Raw genomic sequence first — 17,028 nt, 5'->3', positions numbered from 1 at the left:
ACAGAAATGTACAACAAAATGTTAGCTTGAGGATAAGAAACTAAGCAGGGCGCGGAGGTGCATACCTTTAGTCCAAGCTACTGGGGAAGCTGAGGTGGGAGGATTGCTTGAGCCCAGAAGTTGGAGGCTGTAGTATGCTGTGATCACACCTATGAATAGTGAGTATACTCCAGCCTGGGGAACATAGCAACACCCCTATCTCTTAAAAAAAAAAAAAAAGAAAAGAAAGAAAGAAAGAAAAAACCTAAACGACAAAACCTGGCATATATCTAGGACCCTTGGGATGTCATGGTCACACAAAATATTTTTCCCTCCATTGTAGCACCCAGTACCTAGCTAACGAACAGGAAAGGTGCTTTTGGGGAAACTGGTTGCAACCTAAAAGTGGTTTAAAGCTCCAGAGAATGATAAATCTCTATTTTAGACTTTTATAGTTTAGTTCATGATAACCGTGATGAAAAAAGAAAAGTGGCTTGAATTAGAGTATGCTGCTCCAGGCTGCTTTGCTGGTGATCCGCTGGCCTAGCAACTGGCATATGGGTCCTGTAATAGTTTACCCCTCCTCTGCCTTTAATATTTTAATGGCCTATATGAGATGTTCTTATTGCTCTCTATAGTAACCACAAGAGATCAGCACAGAAAATTTTATTTTTGACAATTCCACTCTTTGTTTTTGTTTTTTTTTGAGATGGAGTTTCATTCTTATTGCCCAGGCTGGAGTGCAATGGCACGATCTCGGCTCACCTCAACCTCCACCTCCCAGGTTCAAGTGATTCCCCTGCCTCAGCCTCCCAAGTAGCTGGGATTACAGGCATGCACCACTAGAACTGGCTAATTTTGTATTTTTAGTAGAGATGGGGTTTCTCCATGTTGGCCAGGCTGGTCTTGAACTTGTATCCTCAGGTGATCCACCCACCTCGGCCTCCCAAAGTGCTGGGATTACAGGAGTAAGCAACCACACCCAGAGACAGTTCCACTCTTTACCATCTCTATTCCTTCAGAAAAACTAAACTTTATAAAAGAAACTTGTTTTTACAATAGTAATATATTCCTTTTTTGAACAAGTATAACTTTTAGAAGTTGACTGTTTTTATTTTAATAATCTATATCTGCCATTAGTCCTGTAGTGCTTTAGAAGTTTAATTTTGCTGTGAGCAGCTTCATATTTATTTAGATGAACATGTGGAAATTAAAAGCAAGAAGCTCAATAACATTGTTTTGTCCCCCCTTTTTTTTTTGTCTCCTTCTGCTGCCCAGGCTGGAGTGCAGTGGCATGATCTCTGTTTACTACATCGTCCACCTCCCAGGTTCAAGGAATTCCCTGCCTCAGCCTCCCGAGTAGCTGGGATTGCATGTGCCCACCACCATGCTTGGCTAATTTTTGTATTTCTAGTAGAGAGAGGGTTTCACCATCTTGACCAGGCTGGTCTTGAACTCCTGACCTCGTGATCCATCTGCCTCGGCCTCCTAAAGTGCTGGGATTACAGGTGTGAGCCACCGTGCCCATCTGCTTTGTCCCAATTTGTAGCCAAGCAATTTGAAATTGATTTTTTTTTTATTTTGAAAAATGGTAGAGAGGGTCCATTTATAACAGATACAGTCAATATTTTCCTGGCTAAATTTTTCAGCCATGCATTACCATAGATTCTTATTTCTTCTTTTCAGTAACCTGCTTTTTGGTCATTTCAATGCAATATTCAAAAATGGCCCATTTTTCTAGGAAAAGGTTTGACTTAAGGAAGAGGTCAATGATAGAGGCTATAGTTGATTTTTTATTATCAGCAAATTTCTACTGGTCAGAGAAAAATGGCTATATTATACCTAGATTATTCCTATGTTTTATTTTTTACCTATATATATATAGATTGATGGAAATTTATTTCCTCATCTGTTTCAGCAATCTTTCCATTGTGTCATTTTGATTCGGGCATATAACAGAATAATTCTAAACAAGTAAAACTCTCTGAAAGTTCATAGATGTAAGTTATAGTTAGTACTTGTTTATGATCTTTCTATGCATTATATAAATAACTGCAAAACTGATTAATTGTGCTTAACCCTTGTTTTCTTTTCTTTCTTTCTTTTTTTGAGATGGAGTCTTGCTTTGTCACCCAGGCTGGAGTACAGTGGTGTGATCTCAACTCACTGCAACTTCTGCCTCCTGGGTTCAAGAGATTCTCCTGCTTCAGCCTCCCAAGTAGCTGAGACTACAGGCATGCACCACAATGCTCAGCTAATTTTTGTATTAGTAGAGGCGGGGTTTTGCCATGTTGGCTAGGCTGGTCTTGAACGCCTGACCTCAAGTGATCTGCCCACCCCAGCCTCTCAAAGGGCTGGGATTATAGGTGTGAGCCACCACACCAGGACTTAACCCTTGTTTTCTAAGGTCCCAGTGGCACAGGAATAATTGTAAGTCTTACATGGGTTACAGTAGAGCTGCTTGGCTGAATGTTGTTTTTATTTGAGTCAGAGTCTCACTCTTGTAGCCCAAGCTGGAGTGCAATGGCGCAATCTCGGCTCACTGCAACTTCTGTCTCCCGGGTTCAAGAGATTCTCCTGCCTTAGCCTCCCAAGTAGCTGGGATTACAGGTGCCCACCACCATGCCCAGCTAATTTTTGTATTTTTAGTAGAGACAGGTTTTCGCCATGTTGGCCAGGGTGGTCTCGAACTCCTGACCTCCGGTGATCCACCCGCCTTGGCCTCCCAAAGTGCTGGGATTACAGGTATGACCTGCTGCACCCAGTCCTTTTTTCCTACTTCTATTTCCCTTCTTTGGCTGCTTCTAATTCTTAGGGATTGAACACAGCATGACAGGGACTGTAGAATTGTGGGAACTGACAAAGCTGAAGACTTTTAGTAAGTCCCTGCTTGACACCACTATAACTATCTTACATGTGGCATATCACTTCATTGTGGCTGCCTAAAGATCTGTGATTCCTATTCCTAGCAGTATCCCACGGCTAGCTCACCCCCAGCCCCGGTAGAAAGTAGACTTCTTGCTGAATGAACATTCTTTCACCTCTTCAGAACAACCCCTCTCCCCACAGGAGGGTGGAATTGAGGGTCTCTAAGCATCCTTTTAACTCTATGCTTATATAATTTCATGTAGATAATATAAAAGAGAAATGTTTAAAATTTGACCTTTCAATGCTTTTTTAAAAAGTAATGGATTTTTAGAAAGGGTTGTACTGAACAAAAGGAGCATAATATAATGTAATCCATTTCAGGCCCATAGCCAGGAGCAGGTTATAAGCTTAGTAAATGAGTGTAATAAAGGTAATTCAACAGAAAGGAGGCGGAACTGGTCTAAGAGGGAAGAGCCACACTTGAAATTGGCTTTACAGTGTCCTTTGGAGAAGGGAAAAGTAAGGAAGCAATGAATGGACTGAACATGTGACCCTGACTCTTACTGAATAGGGGAGACAAAATGGAGACTGGGAGAGAAGGAAGTAAGGTACCGTAAGAGATAAGACGATGCTGCAGAAAGGCCAAGAGGGAGAAATTTGTGACTCTTGTACTTAAATCAGGACATTTCTAAGAATAACTAAAGACTATTTATAGAAGTAATAGGGCTTAATTATTTTAATTATTAGCTTGGCCAAATTTTCACTGGTAAATCAATCATTCTTCCTTCCCTCCCTCCCTCCCTTTTTCCCTCCCTCCTTTCTCCCTCCCTCCCTTCTTCTTTCCTTTTTTGCTAAAATTCTTCTCTGACTTATGGTACATATATTTCTGTTACATATGCTATACTGGTCGTATGTGTGAAGCCTGCATTAATGCATTTAGAATTTTTCATATTGAGGCTGAGTGCAGTGGCTCATGCCTCTAATCCTAACACTTTGGGAGGCCAAGATGGGCAGATCACTTGAGGTCAGGAGTTGAAAACCAGCCTGGACAACATGGTGAAACCCTGTCTCTACTAAAAGTATAAAAATTAGCTGGGCGTGGTGGTGGGTGTCTGTAATCCCAGCCACTTGAGAGGCTGAGGCAGGAGAATCTTTTGAACCCAGGAGGCAGAGGTTGCAGTGAGCTGAGATCATGCCACTGTGCTCCAGCCTGGGCGACAGAGCAAAGCTCTGTCTCAAAAAAAAAAAAGAAGTGAAGTAGAGATTTTGCTCACATAGATGGATTGGGTGATCTGTGAGTAATCAGCATCCTAGTAGCTGGTAGTGAGAAGGCAGTACAACATAATGAATGACTGAGCATAAGCCAGTCATAGATCCAAATCTCAGTTCAGCCAATTACTATATGTTTCAGAGCCTCAGTTTACTCGTATAATCCTTCATATACTGGGGAACTGTTGAAGTTTAAATAAAAGATATGTAGTGTTAATACAACAGATGTGTATGTCTTCAAGAGAACCTGGAACCATTATTGACCTTTGGTCATCCCCTGGGAATGTAGCCCTCAGAATGTTCTCATGTGAATAGTTGATAATTATGTTTTGTACACCTGAAGCAATGGACCTGGCCTCATCAGCTTGTCAGGATTTTGCTTTGCATAAACATCAACCTATATAAAGTGCATTTGTTTCATTTGTGATCCTGTGTTTCAGTTGCTTTGGCTGGTAATGTAGCATGATGTCGCTATGAGACTGACTCTCAATAAAAGCCTCAGACCAAGAGACTTTAACAGTTTTCCCTGGGCAGAGACATTCTGCACATGTCAATGCAGTTTGCTGCTAGAGAGAAAGCATATCCTATGTGGCCCCAGATGGGAAAGTACTCAAAAGCCTGTGCCTGACCTCTCTGGATTTCTCCTGATATATTTTTCCTGTTGCTCTTGGTCTGTGTAACCTTGCTCTAATAAACCTTAGCCATGAGTATTGAGTTTTATGAGTCCTTGTGGTGAATCAGCAAACTTGAGGGTGAACTTAGGACCTGTGAAATATAAAAGCACTAGTACAGTACCTGAAGAATAATACACATCCAATATATGCTTGCTACTAACATTTAAATTCTGCCTGCTGGATGTTATATGAGACAAACTATACTCTACTAGAATATAGGCTGGGAATACAGGACTTTGCCTGGTTTTCTCAACGATGCCCTTGGAAGAAAGCAAGGATAACATTTAATCAATGGGGAACTTAAAGGATATAACTCCAAGATTCTCCTCTGGCTTCCTATCACTTCCGATTCAGAGTGGGGAGGTGCCATGTAGGACAAATATGTACAAATATGTAGACCACCAACTGAGACCTTTGAAGAATGTATGCCAGGGCAAACTCTTTTACCATTTTGATGAGAAATGAAACAATGAAAAGCCTTGTTGAGATTTAGAAGTTTAGAACACGTAGACTAATGTCATGGTGCTCCAAGTGTGGGTGCCACAGGCTGGATCTTCACTTTAGGTAACAGCCACCAGAGGTGATGGTGTTAAAAGTGGTTATCAGGAAGGCCAGATGTGGTGGTTCACGCTTATAATCCCAGCACTTTGGGAGGCTGAGGCGGGCGGATCACTTGAGGTCAGGAGTTCGAGGCCAGCCTGGGCAACATGGTGAAACCCCGTCTCTACTAAAAATACAAAAATTAGCCGGGGGTGGTGGTTCATGCCTGTAGTCCCAGCTACTCAGGAGGCTGAGGCAGGAGAATCACTGGAACCTGGGAGGCAGAGGTTGCAGTCAGCTGAGATCGCACTACTGCACTCCAGCCTGGGGGACAGAGCGAGAAAAAAACCCAAAATACAGAAGTGGTTATCAGGAATTTTCCCAACTCAGCCAGAATCAAGTGCACGGAATGTTTTAGTCTGTCCAGGCTGCTATAGTAAAATAGTATCAACTGGGTGACTTATAAACAACCAAAATTTATTGCTTGCAATTCTGGAGGCTAGGAAGTCTAGATCAAGTCACCAGAATATTCAGTGAAGGTCAGCTCTATGATGTGTAGATGGAGTCTTTTCACTGTGTCTTCACATGGTAAAAGGGGTGAACTCTTCAGCCCCTTATAAAGGATTAGTACCCCTATATGGGGCTGAAAGGTACTCTGCTCACATGACCTTATTACCTCCCCAAGCCTCCACCTCCTGATGCTATCACATAGGGGATTAGGTGTCAACACATCAATTTGGGGGAACACGAACATTTAGTCCATAGCACAGAGCTACTTCCAACAGGCACTGGACACTACAGAAAAAGAGACAGTCTTCGACTGTGAGGACTGAGGACTGCACTTAAACATTAAAAAATAATTGGTTTGGGACTTTAGTTGAGAGCTAATCCAAGGTAAGGAAGAGTCTAGGGTACTCATCTTGCAATTTCTTTTTCTTTTTCTTTTTTTTGAGATGGAGCTTTGCTCTGTCACCCAGGCTGGAGGGCAGTGGCTCAATCTTGGCTCACTGCAACCTCCGCCTCCTGGGTTCAAGCGATTCTTTTGCAACAGCCTTCCTAGTAGCTGGGATTATAGACACCCGCCACCATGCCTGGCTAATTTTTGTATTTTTGGTAGAGACGAGGTTTCACCATGTTGGCAAGGCTGGTCTCGAACTCCTGACCTCAGGTGATCTGCCTGCCTCCGCCTCCCAAAGTGCTAGGATTACAGGCGTGAACCACCGTACCCAGCCCCATCTTGCAATTTCTTTCCAGGTTTGTGTGAGTGTATGTTTATGGTTCTTATCCAAGTGACTAGGTCTAAGTAAGATACATCAAAAGATCCTTGTGCCCCTTAAAATGAAATAATATTTACAATAGTAATTTATATCATGCATTTTATTGATATTTTAAAAATAAATCGCCTCCAAGATGGATAGGGCTGATTTTGATAGTGATTTTTCCCTCTATTTGTGTCTTAAGCAATGATGAGCATAAAAAAATTGGTATAAGTTTCCTCTTTCACACTTGGATTTTATTTTTGTTGAGCTCCTAATCGTTGAGGGTCACTTGAAGATGGCTTCATTGCTGTGTTTCACATAAGGTTTACCTCCCTATCACTATCATTCCCAGTATAACATTTCATCTTATGCGTGATCATAGTGTGCATTGTTCCTGGAATCTAACTTACTAGAGGACCTGGAAAAGGACTAGACTTTACTTGAAACACATAGGTTTTGAGTATTTTTCTTCTTTGCCTCAGAAATGTCATTGACCAAAGGCTTATAGATTTTGGAAATAAAATGTCTTTCCTTGTGGGATTGACAAGTTTTGGCTAATTGAGGGTTGGATGATAAGACCGCCCCGCCTGGGCTCACTGACCTTTTTGGATTAAAATGTTTGGGAGGCTTAGCCAATTTCTGTAGACCAAATGGCTCGGGTGATGAGATTTCATCTTGTGGATGGGATGAACAAAGTGGCTTGGATAGCAAAGGTTGCCTGACTGACTTATCTGAACTGGCTAGCTTACAGGCATAGGCTAGCTTACATAATTTTTCTAGACTGCATGACCTATGTGACTTTTTCAGGTGAGATGACTTGCATAATTTTTTTGGGCATGATGACTTGGGTGACTTTTTTGGATATGATGGCCTAGTTAACTCTCGTGCATGGTTTTGTATGGATGGCTTTTGTAGACTCGAGGGCCTGATTAATTTTTCTGCATTGGATGATGAATTTTCTGAACTTGAGTCCTCAGATATCTTGTCTATAGTGGATAGCAGAGATTGTTTTTCGGGATTGAATTGACTGGCTGTCTTGTCTTCACTGAATGATATTTTGCACAACTTGGATGCCATACCTTTTTTCTTGTCCCTGAAAGCATAGAAAATTTGGAATATAATGATTTAAAACAAAAGAGACCTATTACTATTATTAGAGAACATACAGTACTGTCAGCTTAGACCTGTGATCTTTTTGGAGCTTTAGGATGAAGACTGAACACAGTAAGAATTGGAGTGTGGTGGCTGGGCATGGTGTCTCACGCCTGTAATCCCAGCACTTTGGGAGGCCATGGAGGGCAGATCACTTGAGGCCAGCAGTTCGAGACCAGCCTGGCCAACATGGTGAAACACCGTCTCTACTAAAAATACAAAAGTTAGCCTGACGTGGTTGCACGCGCCTGTAATCCCCAACTACTTGGGAGGCTGAGGCATAAGAATCACTTGAACCTGGGAGGCAGAGGTTCCAGTGAGCCGAGATCATGCCATTGCACTCCAGCCTAGGTGACAGAATGAGACTCTGTCTCAAAAACAAACAAAAAAACACATGCAAAAAAATAATTGGAGTGTAGTGAAAGCCACAACTAAGGTTATAAATACGAACTCTTGTTTAACGCTTTTTCTTAGGAGTATTTTACTATTTAACCACATTAGATAACCATATAGTCCACATATAGAATGACACGAAGTTGTTTCAAATCTACTACAATAAGAGAGAAAGAAACACACAAACACACAGAGAGAGAAAGAGAGAATGAATCTCACTTATTTCAGAATTTATTTATAAAAAAGTCACAAATTGATAATGTATCACAAGATAAAAGCATCTGTAGAAAAAGTCATTGTTTTTATATCATATTTACAGTATCAAGTTATCTGTGCATATTTAAATTCATAACATTCCTCTGAAACTAGAGGAGTACAGTACTAGTACCACATTATAGTCACCAGTCTTTGGAGTGGGATATTTTTAGGGAACTAGTATATAAAAGGCAGGCACTGAGATCATGAGAGTAACAACACTGAATAATTTTTGATGCATTAAATCTTAAAATGGTAGATTGTCCAAAATGTTTTATTGTCTTTGAAAAACAGAGACCCAATTCCCTCTTTCTTTCTCTTCATTCTCCCACTCTTATTCAGCTATTCATGCCCTCTTTTCCTACACTGAATTTATAATGCAATTAATATCCTGGAGTTCAGCTGAACCCTGAACAAGAGACACTTTGGCTAAAGTTAATAATGCACTAGAGAATATTTAAGAGCTGATATGATTTAAGTGAAAATATTCACCTACAACAGGTTGGTAACTCTTCACTAGTCTAAAATTAAGTAACCTGAGCAATAATGAAACCTCCACTATGTGTATACACACACACACACACACACACACACACCTCTTGCACTCAATTTAAAGGGGTAAAACTTACATTTCTGCTTTGGCAGCATCATCGCTCTTACAATTATAGACAAGACAAAAATAAATAAAGATGTAGAAGAAGATGAGGTAATACCAGCTAAAACAAGTAAATTTTGTCTAAGGTAGCCCAGTTTTGTCTGCATTGATTCAATGGGTTTAGCTTCTGCAAAGAAATTGTATAATCAGAGGTGTTAGGTAACCAAGTTTTTTTCCACATTGATAGTGGTTTGATAGTGTAGATCAAAATAATATTTCTTCTTCAATTATTTTTTAAACCTGATTAATTGTACCACTGTTATGTTTTTTCCTCGTGGATCCAGCCAGTCCAGAAGCTAAATCTGGGAGGCATCACTGGCTAATCCATACCATTTCCTGGGTTATCCCTGAATCATGGCTTGGTTATCACATTACCCGGATTTTTGAATCTGTGTGTTTATGTCTTGCATGTATAAGTGTACTTGAGTGTTAATATGTGTGTGAATGTGTGTGATTGAAAAGGGATGTGACAAAAACAAACCCTTGTTAAAAACCTACAATATGCTGGAGATCTGGCAAGATGGTCAAATAGGAACAGCTCTGGTCCACAGCTCCCAGTGAGACCAACGCAGAAGGCGGGTAATTTCTGCATTTCCAATTGAGGTACCCAGTTCATCTCATAGGGACTGGTTAGGCAGTGGATGCAGCCCACAGAGGGCCAGCAGAAGCAGGGTGGGGCATCACCTCACCCAGGAAGTGCAAAGAGCTGGGGGCTTCCCTTCCCCAACCGAGAGAAGCCGTGAAGGACTGTGCTATCCAGCCCAGATACTATGCTTTTCCCATGATTTTTGCAATCCACAGACCAGGTGATTCCCTTGTGTGCCTACACTACCAGGGCCCTGGGTTTCAAGCACAAAACTGGGCAGCTGTTTGGGCAGACACAGAACTAGCTTCAGGTTGGTTTTCTCCCCTCCGCCAGTGACACCTGGAAGCCCAGTGAGACAGAACCATTCACTCCCCTGGAAAGGGGGCTGAAGCCAGGGAGTCAAGTGGTCTCACTCAGTGGGTCACACTCTCATGGAGCCCAGCAAGCTTAGATCCACTGGCTTGAAATTCTTGCTGCCAGCACAGCAGTCTGAAGTTGACCTGGGACAATCGAGCTTGGTGCAGGGAGGGATGTGTGCCACTACTAAGACTTGAGTAGGCAGTTTCCCCCTGACAGTGCTAAGGAGGCCAGGAAGTTCAGACTGGGCAGAACTCACCACAGTGCTGAAAAGTGTCTGTGGCCAGACTGCCTCTCTAGATTCCTCCTCCCTGGGCAGGGCATCTCTGAAAGAAAGGCAGCAGCCCCAGTCATGGGCTTACAGATAAAACTCCCACCTCCCTGGGACAGAGCACCTGGGGGGAGTGGCAGCTTTAGGGGCAGCTTCAGCAGACTTAAACATCCTGCCTGCCAGTTCTGAAGAGAGCAGTGGATCCTGACAAGGAGGATTCTCCCAGCACAGCACTGGAGCTCTGCTAAGAGAGAGACTGACTGACTGCCTCCTCAAGTGGGTACCTGACCCTCGTGCTTCCTCACTGGGAGAAGCCTCCCAGTAGGGGTCAACAGACACTTCATATAGGAGAGCTCTAGCTAACATCAGACTGGCACCCCTCTGGGACAAAGCTTCCAGAAGAAGGAGCAGGCAGCAATCTTTGCTGTTCTGCAGCCTCCGCTGGTGATACCCAGGCAAATAGGGTCTGGAGTGGACCTCTAGCAAGCTGCAGCCGACCTGCAGAAGAGGGGCCTCACTGTTAGAAGAAAAACTAACAAACAGAAAGCAATAACATCAACATCAACAAAAGTACCCCCAGACAAAATTCCTATTCAAAGGTCATTAGCCTCACAGATCAAAGGTAGATAAATCTACAAAGATAAGGAAAACCCAGCACAAAAATGCTGAAAATTCCAAAACCAGAATGCCTCTTCTCCTCCAAATGATATCCACTCTTTCCCAGCAAGGGCACAAAACTGGAAGAGAATGAGCAATTGACAGAAGTAGTCTTCAGAAGGTGGGTAATAACGAACTCCTCTGAGCTAAAGGAGCATGTTCTAACCCAAAGCAAGGAAGCTAAGAACCTTGATAAAAGGTTACAGTAACTGCTAGCTAGAATAACCCATTTAGAGAAGAACATAAATGACCTGATGGAGCTGAAAAACACAGCATGAGAACTTCGTGACACACATACAAATGTCAATAGCCAAATCAATCAAGCAGAAGAAAGGATATCAGAGATTGAAGATCAACTTACTGAAATAAGGTATGAAGACAGGATTAGATAAAAAAGAATAAGAAAAAATAAAATGAACAAAGCCTCCAGGAAATATGGGTCTATGTGAAAAAGACCAAACCTACAATTGATTGATGTACCTGAAAGTGACAGGGAGGATGGAACCAAGTTGGCAAACACACCTCAGAATATTATCCAGAACTTCCCCAATCTAGCAAGACAGGCCAACTTTCAAATTCAGAAAATACTAAGACCACCACTAAGAGACTCCTGGAGAAGACCAACCCCAAGACACATAATCATCAGATTATCTGAGGTTGAAACAAAGGAAAAAATGTTAAGTGCAGCCAGAGAGAAAGGTCAGGTTACCTACAAAGGGAAGCCCATCACAGTAACAGTGGATCTCTCTGCAGACACCCTACAAGTCAGAAGAGAGTGGGGGCCAATATTCAAACATTCTTACACAAGAGAATTTTAAACCCAGATTTTTATATCCAGCCAAACTAAGCTTCATAAATGAAGGAGAAATAAAATCCTTTCCAGATAAGCAAATGCTGAGGGATTTTGTCACCACCAGGCCTGCCTTACAAGAGCTCCTGAAGGAAGCACTAAATATGGAAAGGAAAAACTGGTATCAGCCACTGCAAAAACACACCAAAATATAAAAACCAATGATACTATAAAGAAACTGCATCGGCCAGCTGCAGTGTCTCACGCCTGTAATCCCAGCACTTTGGGAGGCTGAGGTGGGCAGATCACCTGAGATTAGGAGCTCTAGACCAACCTGACCAACATGGAGAAACCCCATTTCTACTAAAAATACAAAATTAGCTGGGCATGGTGGTGCATGCCTATAATCCCAGCTACTCAGGAGGCTGAGGCAGGAGAATCACTTGAACCCAGGAGGTGGATATTGCAGTGACCTGAGATTGTGCCATTGCACTCCAGCCTGGGCAACAAGAACAAAACTCCACCTCAAAATAAAACAAAACAAAACAAACAAAAAGAAGCTACATCAACCAATGTGCAAAATAACCAGCTAGCATCATGATGACAGGATCAAATTCACATATAACAATATTAACCATAAATGTAAATGGGCTAAATGCCCCAATTAAATGACACAGACTGGGAAATTGGATAAAGAGTCAAGACCCATCTCACATGCAAAGACACACATAGGCTCAAAATAAAGGGATAGAGGAATATTTACCAAGTGAATGGAAAGCAAACAAAAGCAGAGATTGCCATCCTAGTCTCTGATAAAATGAACTTTAAACTAACAAAGATTAAAAAAAAAAAGAAGGGGATTACGTAATGGGAAAGGGATCAATGCATCAAGAAGAGCTAACTATCCTAAATAGATATGCACCCAATACAGGCGCACCCAGATTCATAAAACAAGTTCTTAGAGAACTATGAAGAGACTTAGACTCCCACCCAATAATAGTGGGAGACTTTAACACCCCACTGTCAATATTAGACAGATCAATGAGACAGAAAATTAACAAGGATATTCAGGACTTGAACTCAGCTCTGGACCAAGTGGATCTGATAGACATCTACAGAACTCTCCACCCCAAATCAACAGAATATACATTCTTCTCAGCACCACATAGCACTTATTCTAAAATCAACCACATAATTGGAAGTACAACACTCCACAGAGAATGCAAAAGAATGGAAATCATAACAGCCTCTCAGACCACAGTGCAATCAAATTACAACTCCGGACTAAGAAACTCACTCAAAACAGCAAAATTACATGGAAACTGAACAACCTGCTCCTGAATGACTACTGGGTAAATAATAAAATTAAGAGAGAAAAATAAAAGTTATTTGAAACCAATGAGATCAAAGAGACAACGTACCAGAATCTCTGGGACACAGCTAAAGCAGTGTGTAGAGGGAAATATATAACACTAAATGCCCAACAGAGAAAGCAGGAAAGATCTAAAATTGACACCCTAACATCACAGTAAAAAGAACTAGAGAAGCAAGAATAAACAAATTCAAACGCCAGCAGAAGATAAAAAATAACTAAGATCAGAGCAGAACTGAAGGAGCCAGAGACATGAAAAAACCTTTCAAAAAATCAATGAATCCAGGAGCTGGTTTTTTGAAAAGATTAACAAAATAGATAGACCACTAGCCAGACTAATAAAGAAGAAAAGAGAGAAGAATCAAATAGACACAATAAAAGATGATAAAGGGGATATCACCACCAATCCCACAGAAATACAAACTACCATCAGAGAATACTATACACACCTTTATGCAAATAAACTAGAAAGTCTAGAAGAAATCTATAAATTCCTGGACACTTACACCCTCCCAAGACTAAACCAGGAAAAATTCAAGTCCCTGAATAGACCATTAAAAAGTTCTGAAATTGAGGCAGTCATTAATAGCCTACCAACCAAAAGAAAGCCCAGGACCAGACGGAGTCACTGTTGAATTCTATCAGAGGTACAAAGAGGAGCTAGTACCATTCCTCCTGAAACTATTCCAAACAACAGAAAAAGAGGGACTCCTCCCTAACTCATTTTATGAGGCCAGCATCATCTTGATGCCAAAACCTGGCAGAGACACAACAAAAAAAGTAAATTTCAGGCCAATATCCCTGATGAACATCGATGCGAAAATCCTCGATAAAATACTGGCAAACCGATTCCAGCAGCACATAAAAAGCTTATCCACCACGATCAATCTGGCTTCATCCCTGGGATGGAAGGCTGGTTCAACATATGCAAATCAAGAAATGTAATCCATCACATGAACAGAACCAATGACAAAAATCACATGATTATCTCAATAGATGCAGAAAAGGTCATTGATAAAATTCAACATCCTTTCATTCTAAAAACTCTCAATAAACTAGGTGTTGATGGAACATATCTCAAAATAGCAACAGATATTTATGACAAACCCATAGCCAATATTGTACTGAATGGGCAAATGCTGGAAGCATTCCCTTTGAAAACTGACACAAGACAAGGATGCCCTCTCACCACTCCTATTCAACATAGTATTGGAAGTTCTGGCCACGGCAATCAGGCAAGAGAAAGAAATAAAGGGTATTCAAATAGGAAGAGAGGAAGTCAAATTGTCTCTGTTTGCAGATAATATGATTGCTTACTTGAAAATTCCATCGTCTCAGCCCAAAAACTGTTCAAGCTGATAAGAAACTTCAGCAAAGTCTCAGGATGCAACATCATGATGCAAAAATCACAAGTATTCCTATACACCAATAGTAGATAAGCAGAGAGGAAAATCATGAGTGAACACCCATTCACAATTGCTACAAAAAGAATAAAATACCTAGGAATACAACTTACAAGGGACATGAAGGAACTCTTCAAGGAGAACTATAAACCACTGCTCAAGGAAATAAGACGGGACACAAACAAATGGAAAAACATTCCATGCTCATGGATAGGAAGAATCAATATTGTGAAAGTGGCCATACTTCCCAAAGTAATTAATAGATTCAATGTTATTTCCATCAAGCTACCATTGGCTTTTTCACAGAATTAGAAAAAAACACTTTAACTTTTCTTATGGAACCAAAAAAGAGCCTGTATAGCAAATACAATCCTAAGCAAAAAGAACAAAGCTGGAGGCATCATGCTATCTTACATACTTCATGCTATACTACAAGGCTACAGGAACCAAAACAGCATGATACTGATACCAAAACAGATGTATATAGACCAGTGGAACAGAACAGAGGCCTCAGAAGTGATACTACACATCTACAACCATCTGATCTTCAAGAAACCTGACAAAAATAAGCAATGGGGAAAGGATTCCCTATTTAATAAATGGTGCTGGGAAAACTGGCTAGCCATACACAGAAAACAGAAACTGGACCCCTTCCTTACACCTTACCCCAAAATTAACTCAAGATGGATTAAAGACTTAAATGTAAAATTCAAAACTATAAAAACCCTAGAAGAAAACTGAGGTAATACCATTCAGGACGTAGTCAAAGACTTCATGATTAAAACAATAAAAGCAATTGGAACAAAAGCCAAAATTGACAAATGGGATCTAATTAAGCTAAAGAGCTTCTGCACAGCAAAAGAAACTATCATCAGAGTGAACAGGCAATCTAAAGAATGGGAGAATTTTTTTGCATTCTATCCATCTGACAAAAGTCTAATATCCAAAATATACAAGGAACTTAAACAAATTTACAAGAAAAAAAACAAACACCCCCATCAAAAAATGGGTGAAGGATATGAACAGACAATTCTCAAAAGAAGACATTTATGCGACCAACAAACATGGAAAAAAACTCATCATCACTGATCATTGAAGAAATGCAAATCAAAACCACAATGAGATATCATCTCACACCAGTTAGAATAGTGATCATTAAATAGTCTGGAAACAACAGATGTTGGCGAGGATGCAGAGAAATAGGAACGCTTTTACACTGTTGGTGGGAGTGTAAATTAGTTCAACCATTGTGGAAGACAATGTGGTGATTCCTCAAGGATCTAGAATCAGAAACATCATTTGACCCAGCAATCCCATTACTGGGTATATACCCAAAGGATTATATATCATTCTACTATAAAGACACATGTGCACATATGTTTATTGCAGCACTCTTTACAATAACAAAGACCTGGAACCAACCCAAATGCCCATCAATGATAGATTGAATAAAGAAAATGTTGCACATATACACCATGGAATACTATGCAGCCATAAAAAGGAATGAATTCATGTCCTTTACAGGGACATGGATGAAGCTGGAAGGCACCATTCTCAGCAAACTAACAGAGGAACAGAAAGCCGAACACTTCATGTTCTCACTGATAAGTGGGAATTGAACAATGAGAACACATGGACACAGAGAGGGGAATATCACAAACTGGCGCCTGTGGGGGAGTGGGGGCCAAGGGGAGGGAGAGCATTAAGACAAATACCTAATGCATGTGAGGCTTAAAACCTAGATGATGGGTTGGTGGGTACAGCAAACCACCATGGCACATGTATAACTATGTAGCAAACCTGCACATTCTGCACATGTATCCCAGAACTTAAAGTAAACAACAACAACAACAATAACAACAACAACAACAACAAACCTACTATATGTTAAGTCCCTTGCCAGATTCCTTTATATAGTATTAGCTAGTTTGGTGGGGACAGGGAAGGGTAGTAAAAGGGGACCATAAGTCTGTCATCTTGGTGCTTATATTTTGTTTAAGTTTTTTACACAGAACTAAAAATATTAGCTGTTGTATTAGAAATTCTTAAAGACCTACTAATGGCAACACTGCTAAAAGTAACAGCAGATTTCTTAAATACAGCTAGCTTTTCTAATTAAATTCTTGAATGTATACTTTTGTAGATCATAATTTAGAAGTTTTAAGGTTAGGCACATACCTGTAGTAGAAGATCCATTTGTTTGGTTTGTATTTATACAATTATATGTATAAAAGGACAAAAGTAGGACACAAATAAGAAGATTCATGTCCAGGACTTGGTTCAAATGAGTCTTCTACTAAGGTAACTACTGATTTTATGTAGTTCAGAGTGTTCTAGGCATTTATGACATCATGACCATTATGTGTCATACTCTGACAACATAATCTCACCATGGCGAAGCATAAGCTTCTGCATACAAATTTTACCAATGAGGTATTTTTTTTTTTTTTTGAGACGGAGTTTGGCTCAGGCTGCAGTGCAGTAGGATCATCTTGGCTCACTGCAACTTCCACCTTCTGGGTTCAAGGTGTGGTGGCTCACAGGTGTA

The 17,028-nt window shown here is 40.8% G+C and overlaps 1 protein-coding gene across 1 annotated transcript; it reads right to left on the bottom strand.

Moving 5' to 3' along the window:
• Positions 1-6,955: 6,955 nt before the first annotated feature.
• CUNHXorf66 (chromosome unknown CXorf66 homolog) lies at positions 6,956-16,746 on the bottom strand. The gene is given in 4 exon segments (XM_012469914.1): positions 6,956-7,682; positions 9,019-9,095; positions 9,098-9,171; positions 16,659-16,746. Coding segments are annotated over 4 exon segments (966 nt in total).
• Between the last annotated feature and the right edge of the window lie 282 nt (positions 16,747-17,028).

Source organism: Aotus nancymaae, unplaced genomic scaffold (assembly GCF_030222135.1).
Source record: "Aotus nancymaae isolate 86718 unplaced genomic scaffold, 86718_ANA_hifiasm-v0.15.2.pri h1tg000004l, whole genome shotgun sequence".
Lineage (NCBI taxonomy): Eukaryota > Metazoa > Chordata > Mammalia > Primates > Aotidae > Aotus > Aotus nancymaae.
This window is presented reverse-complemented; position numbering and strand designations above follow the sequence as displayed.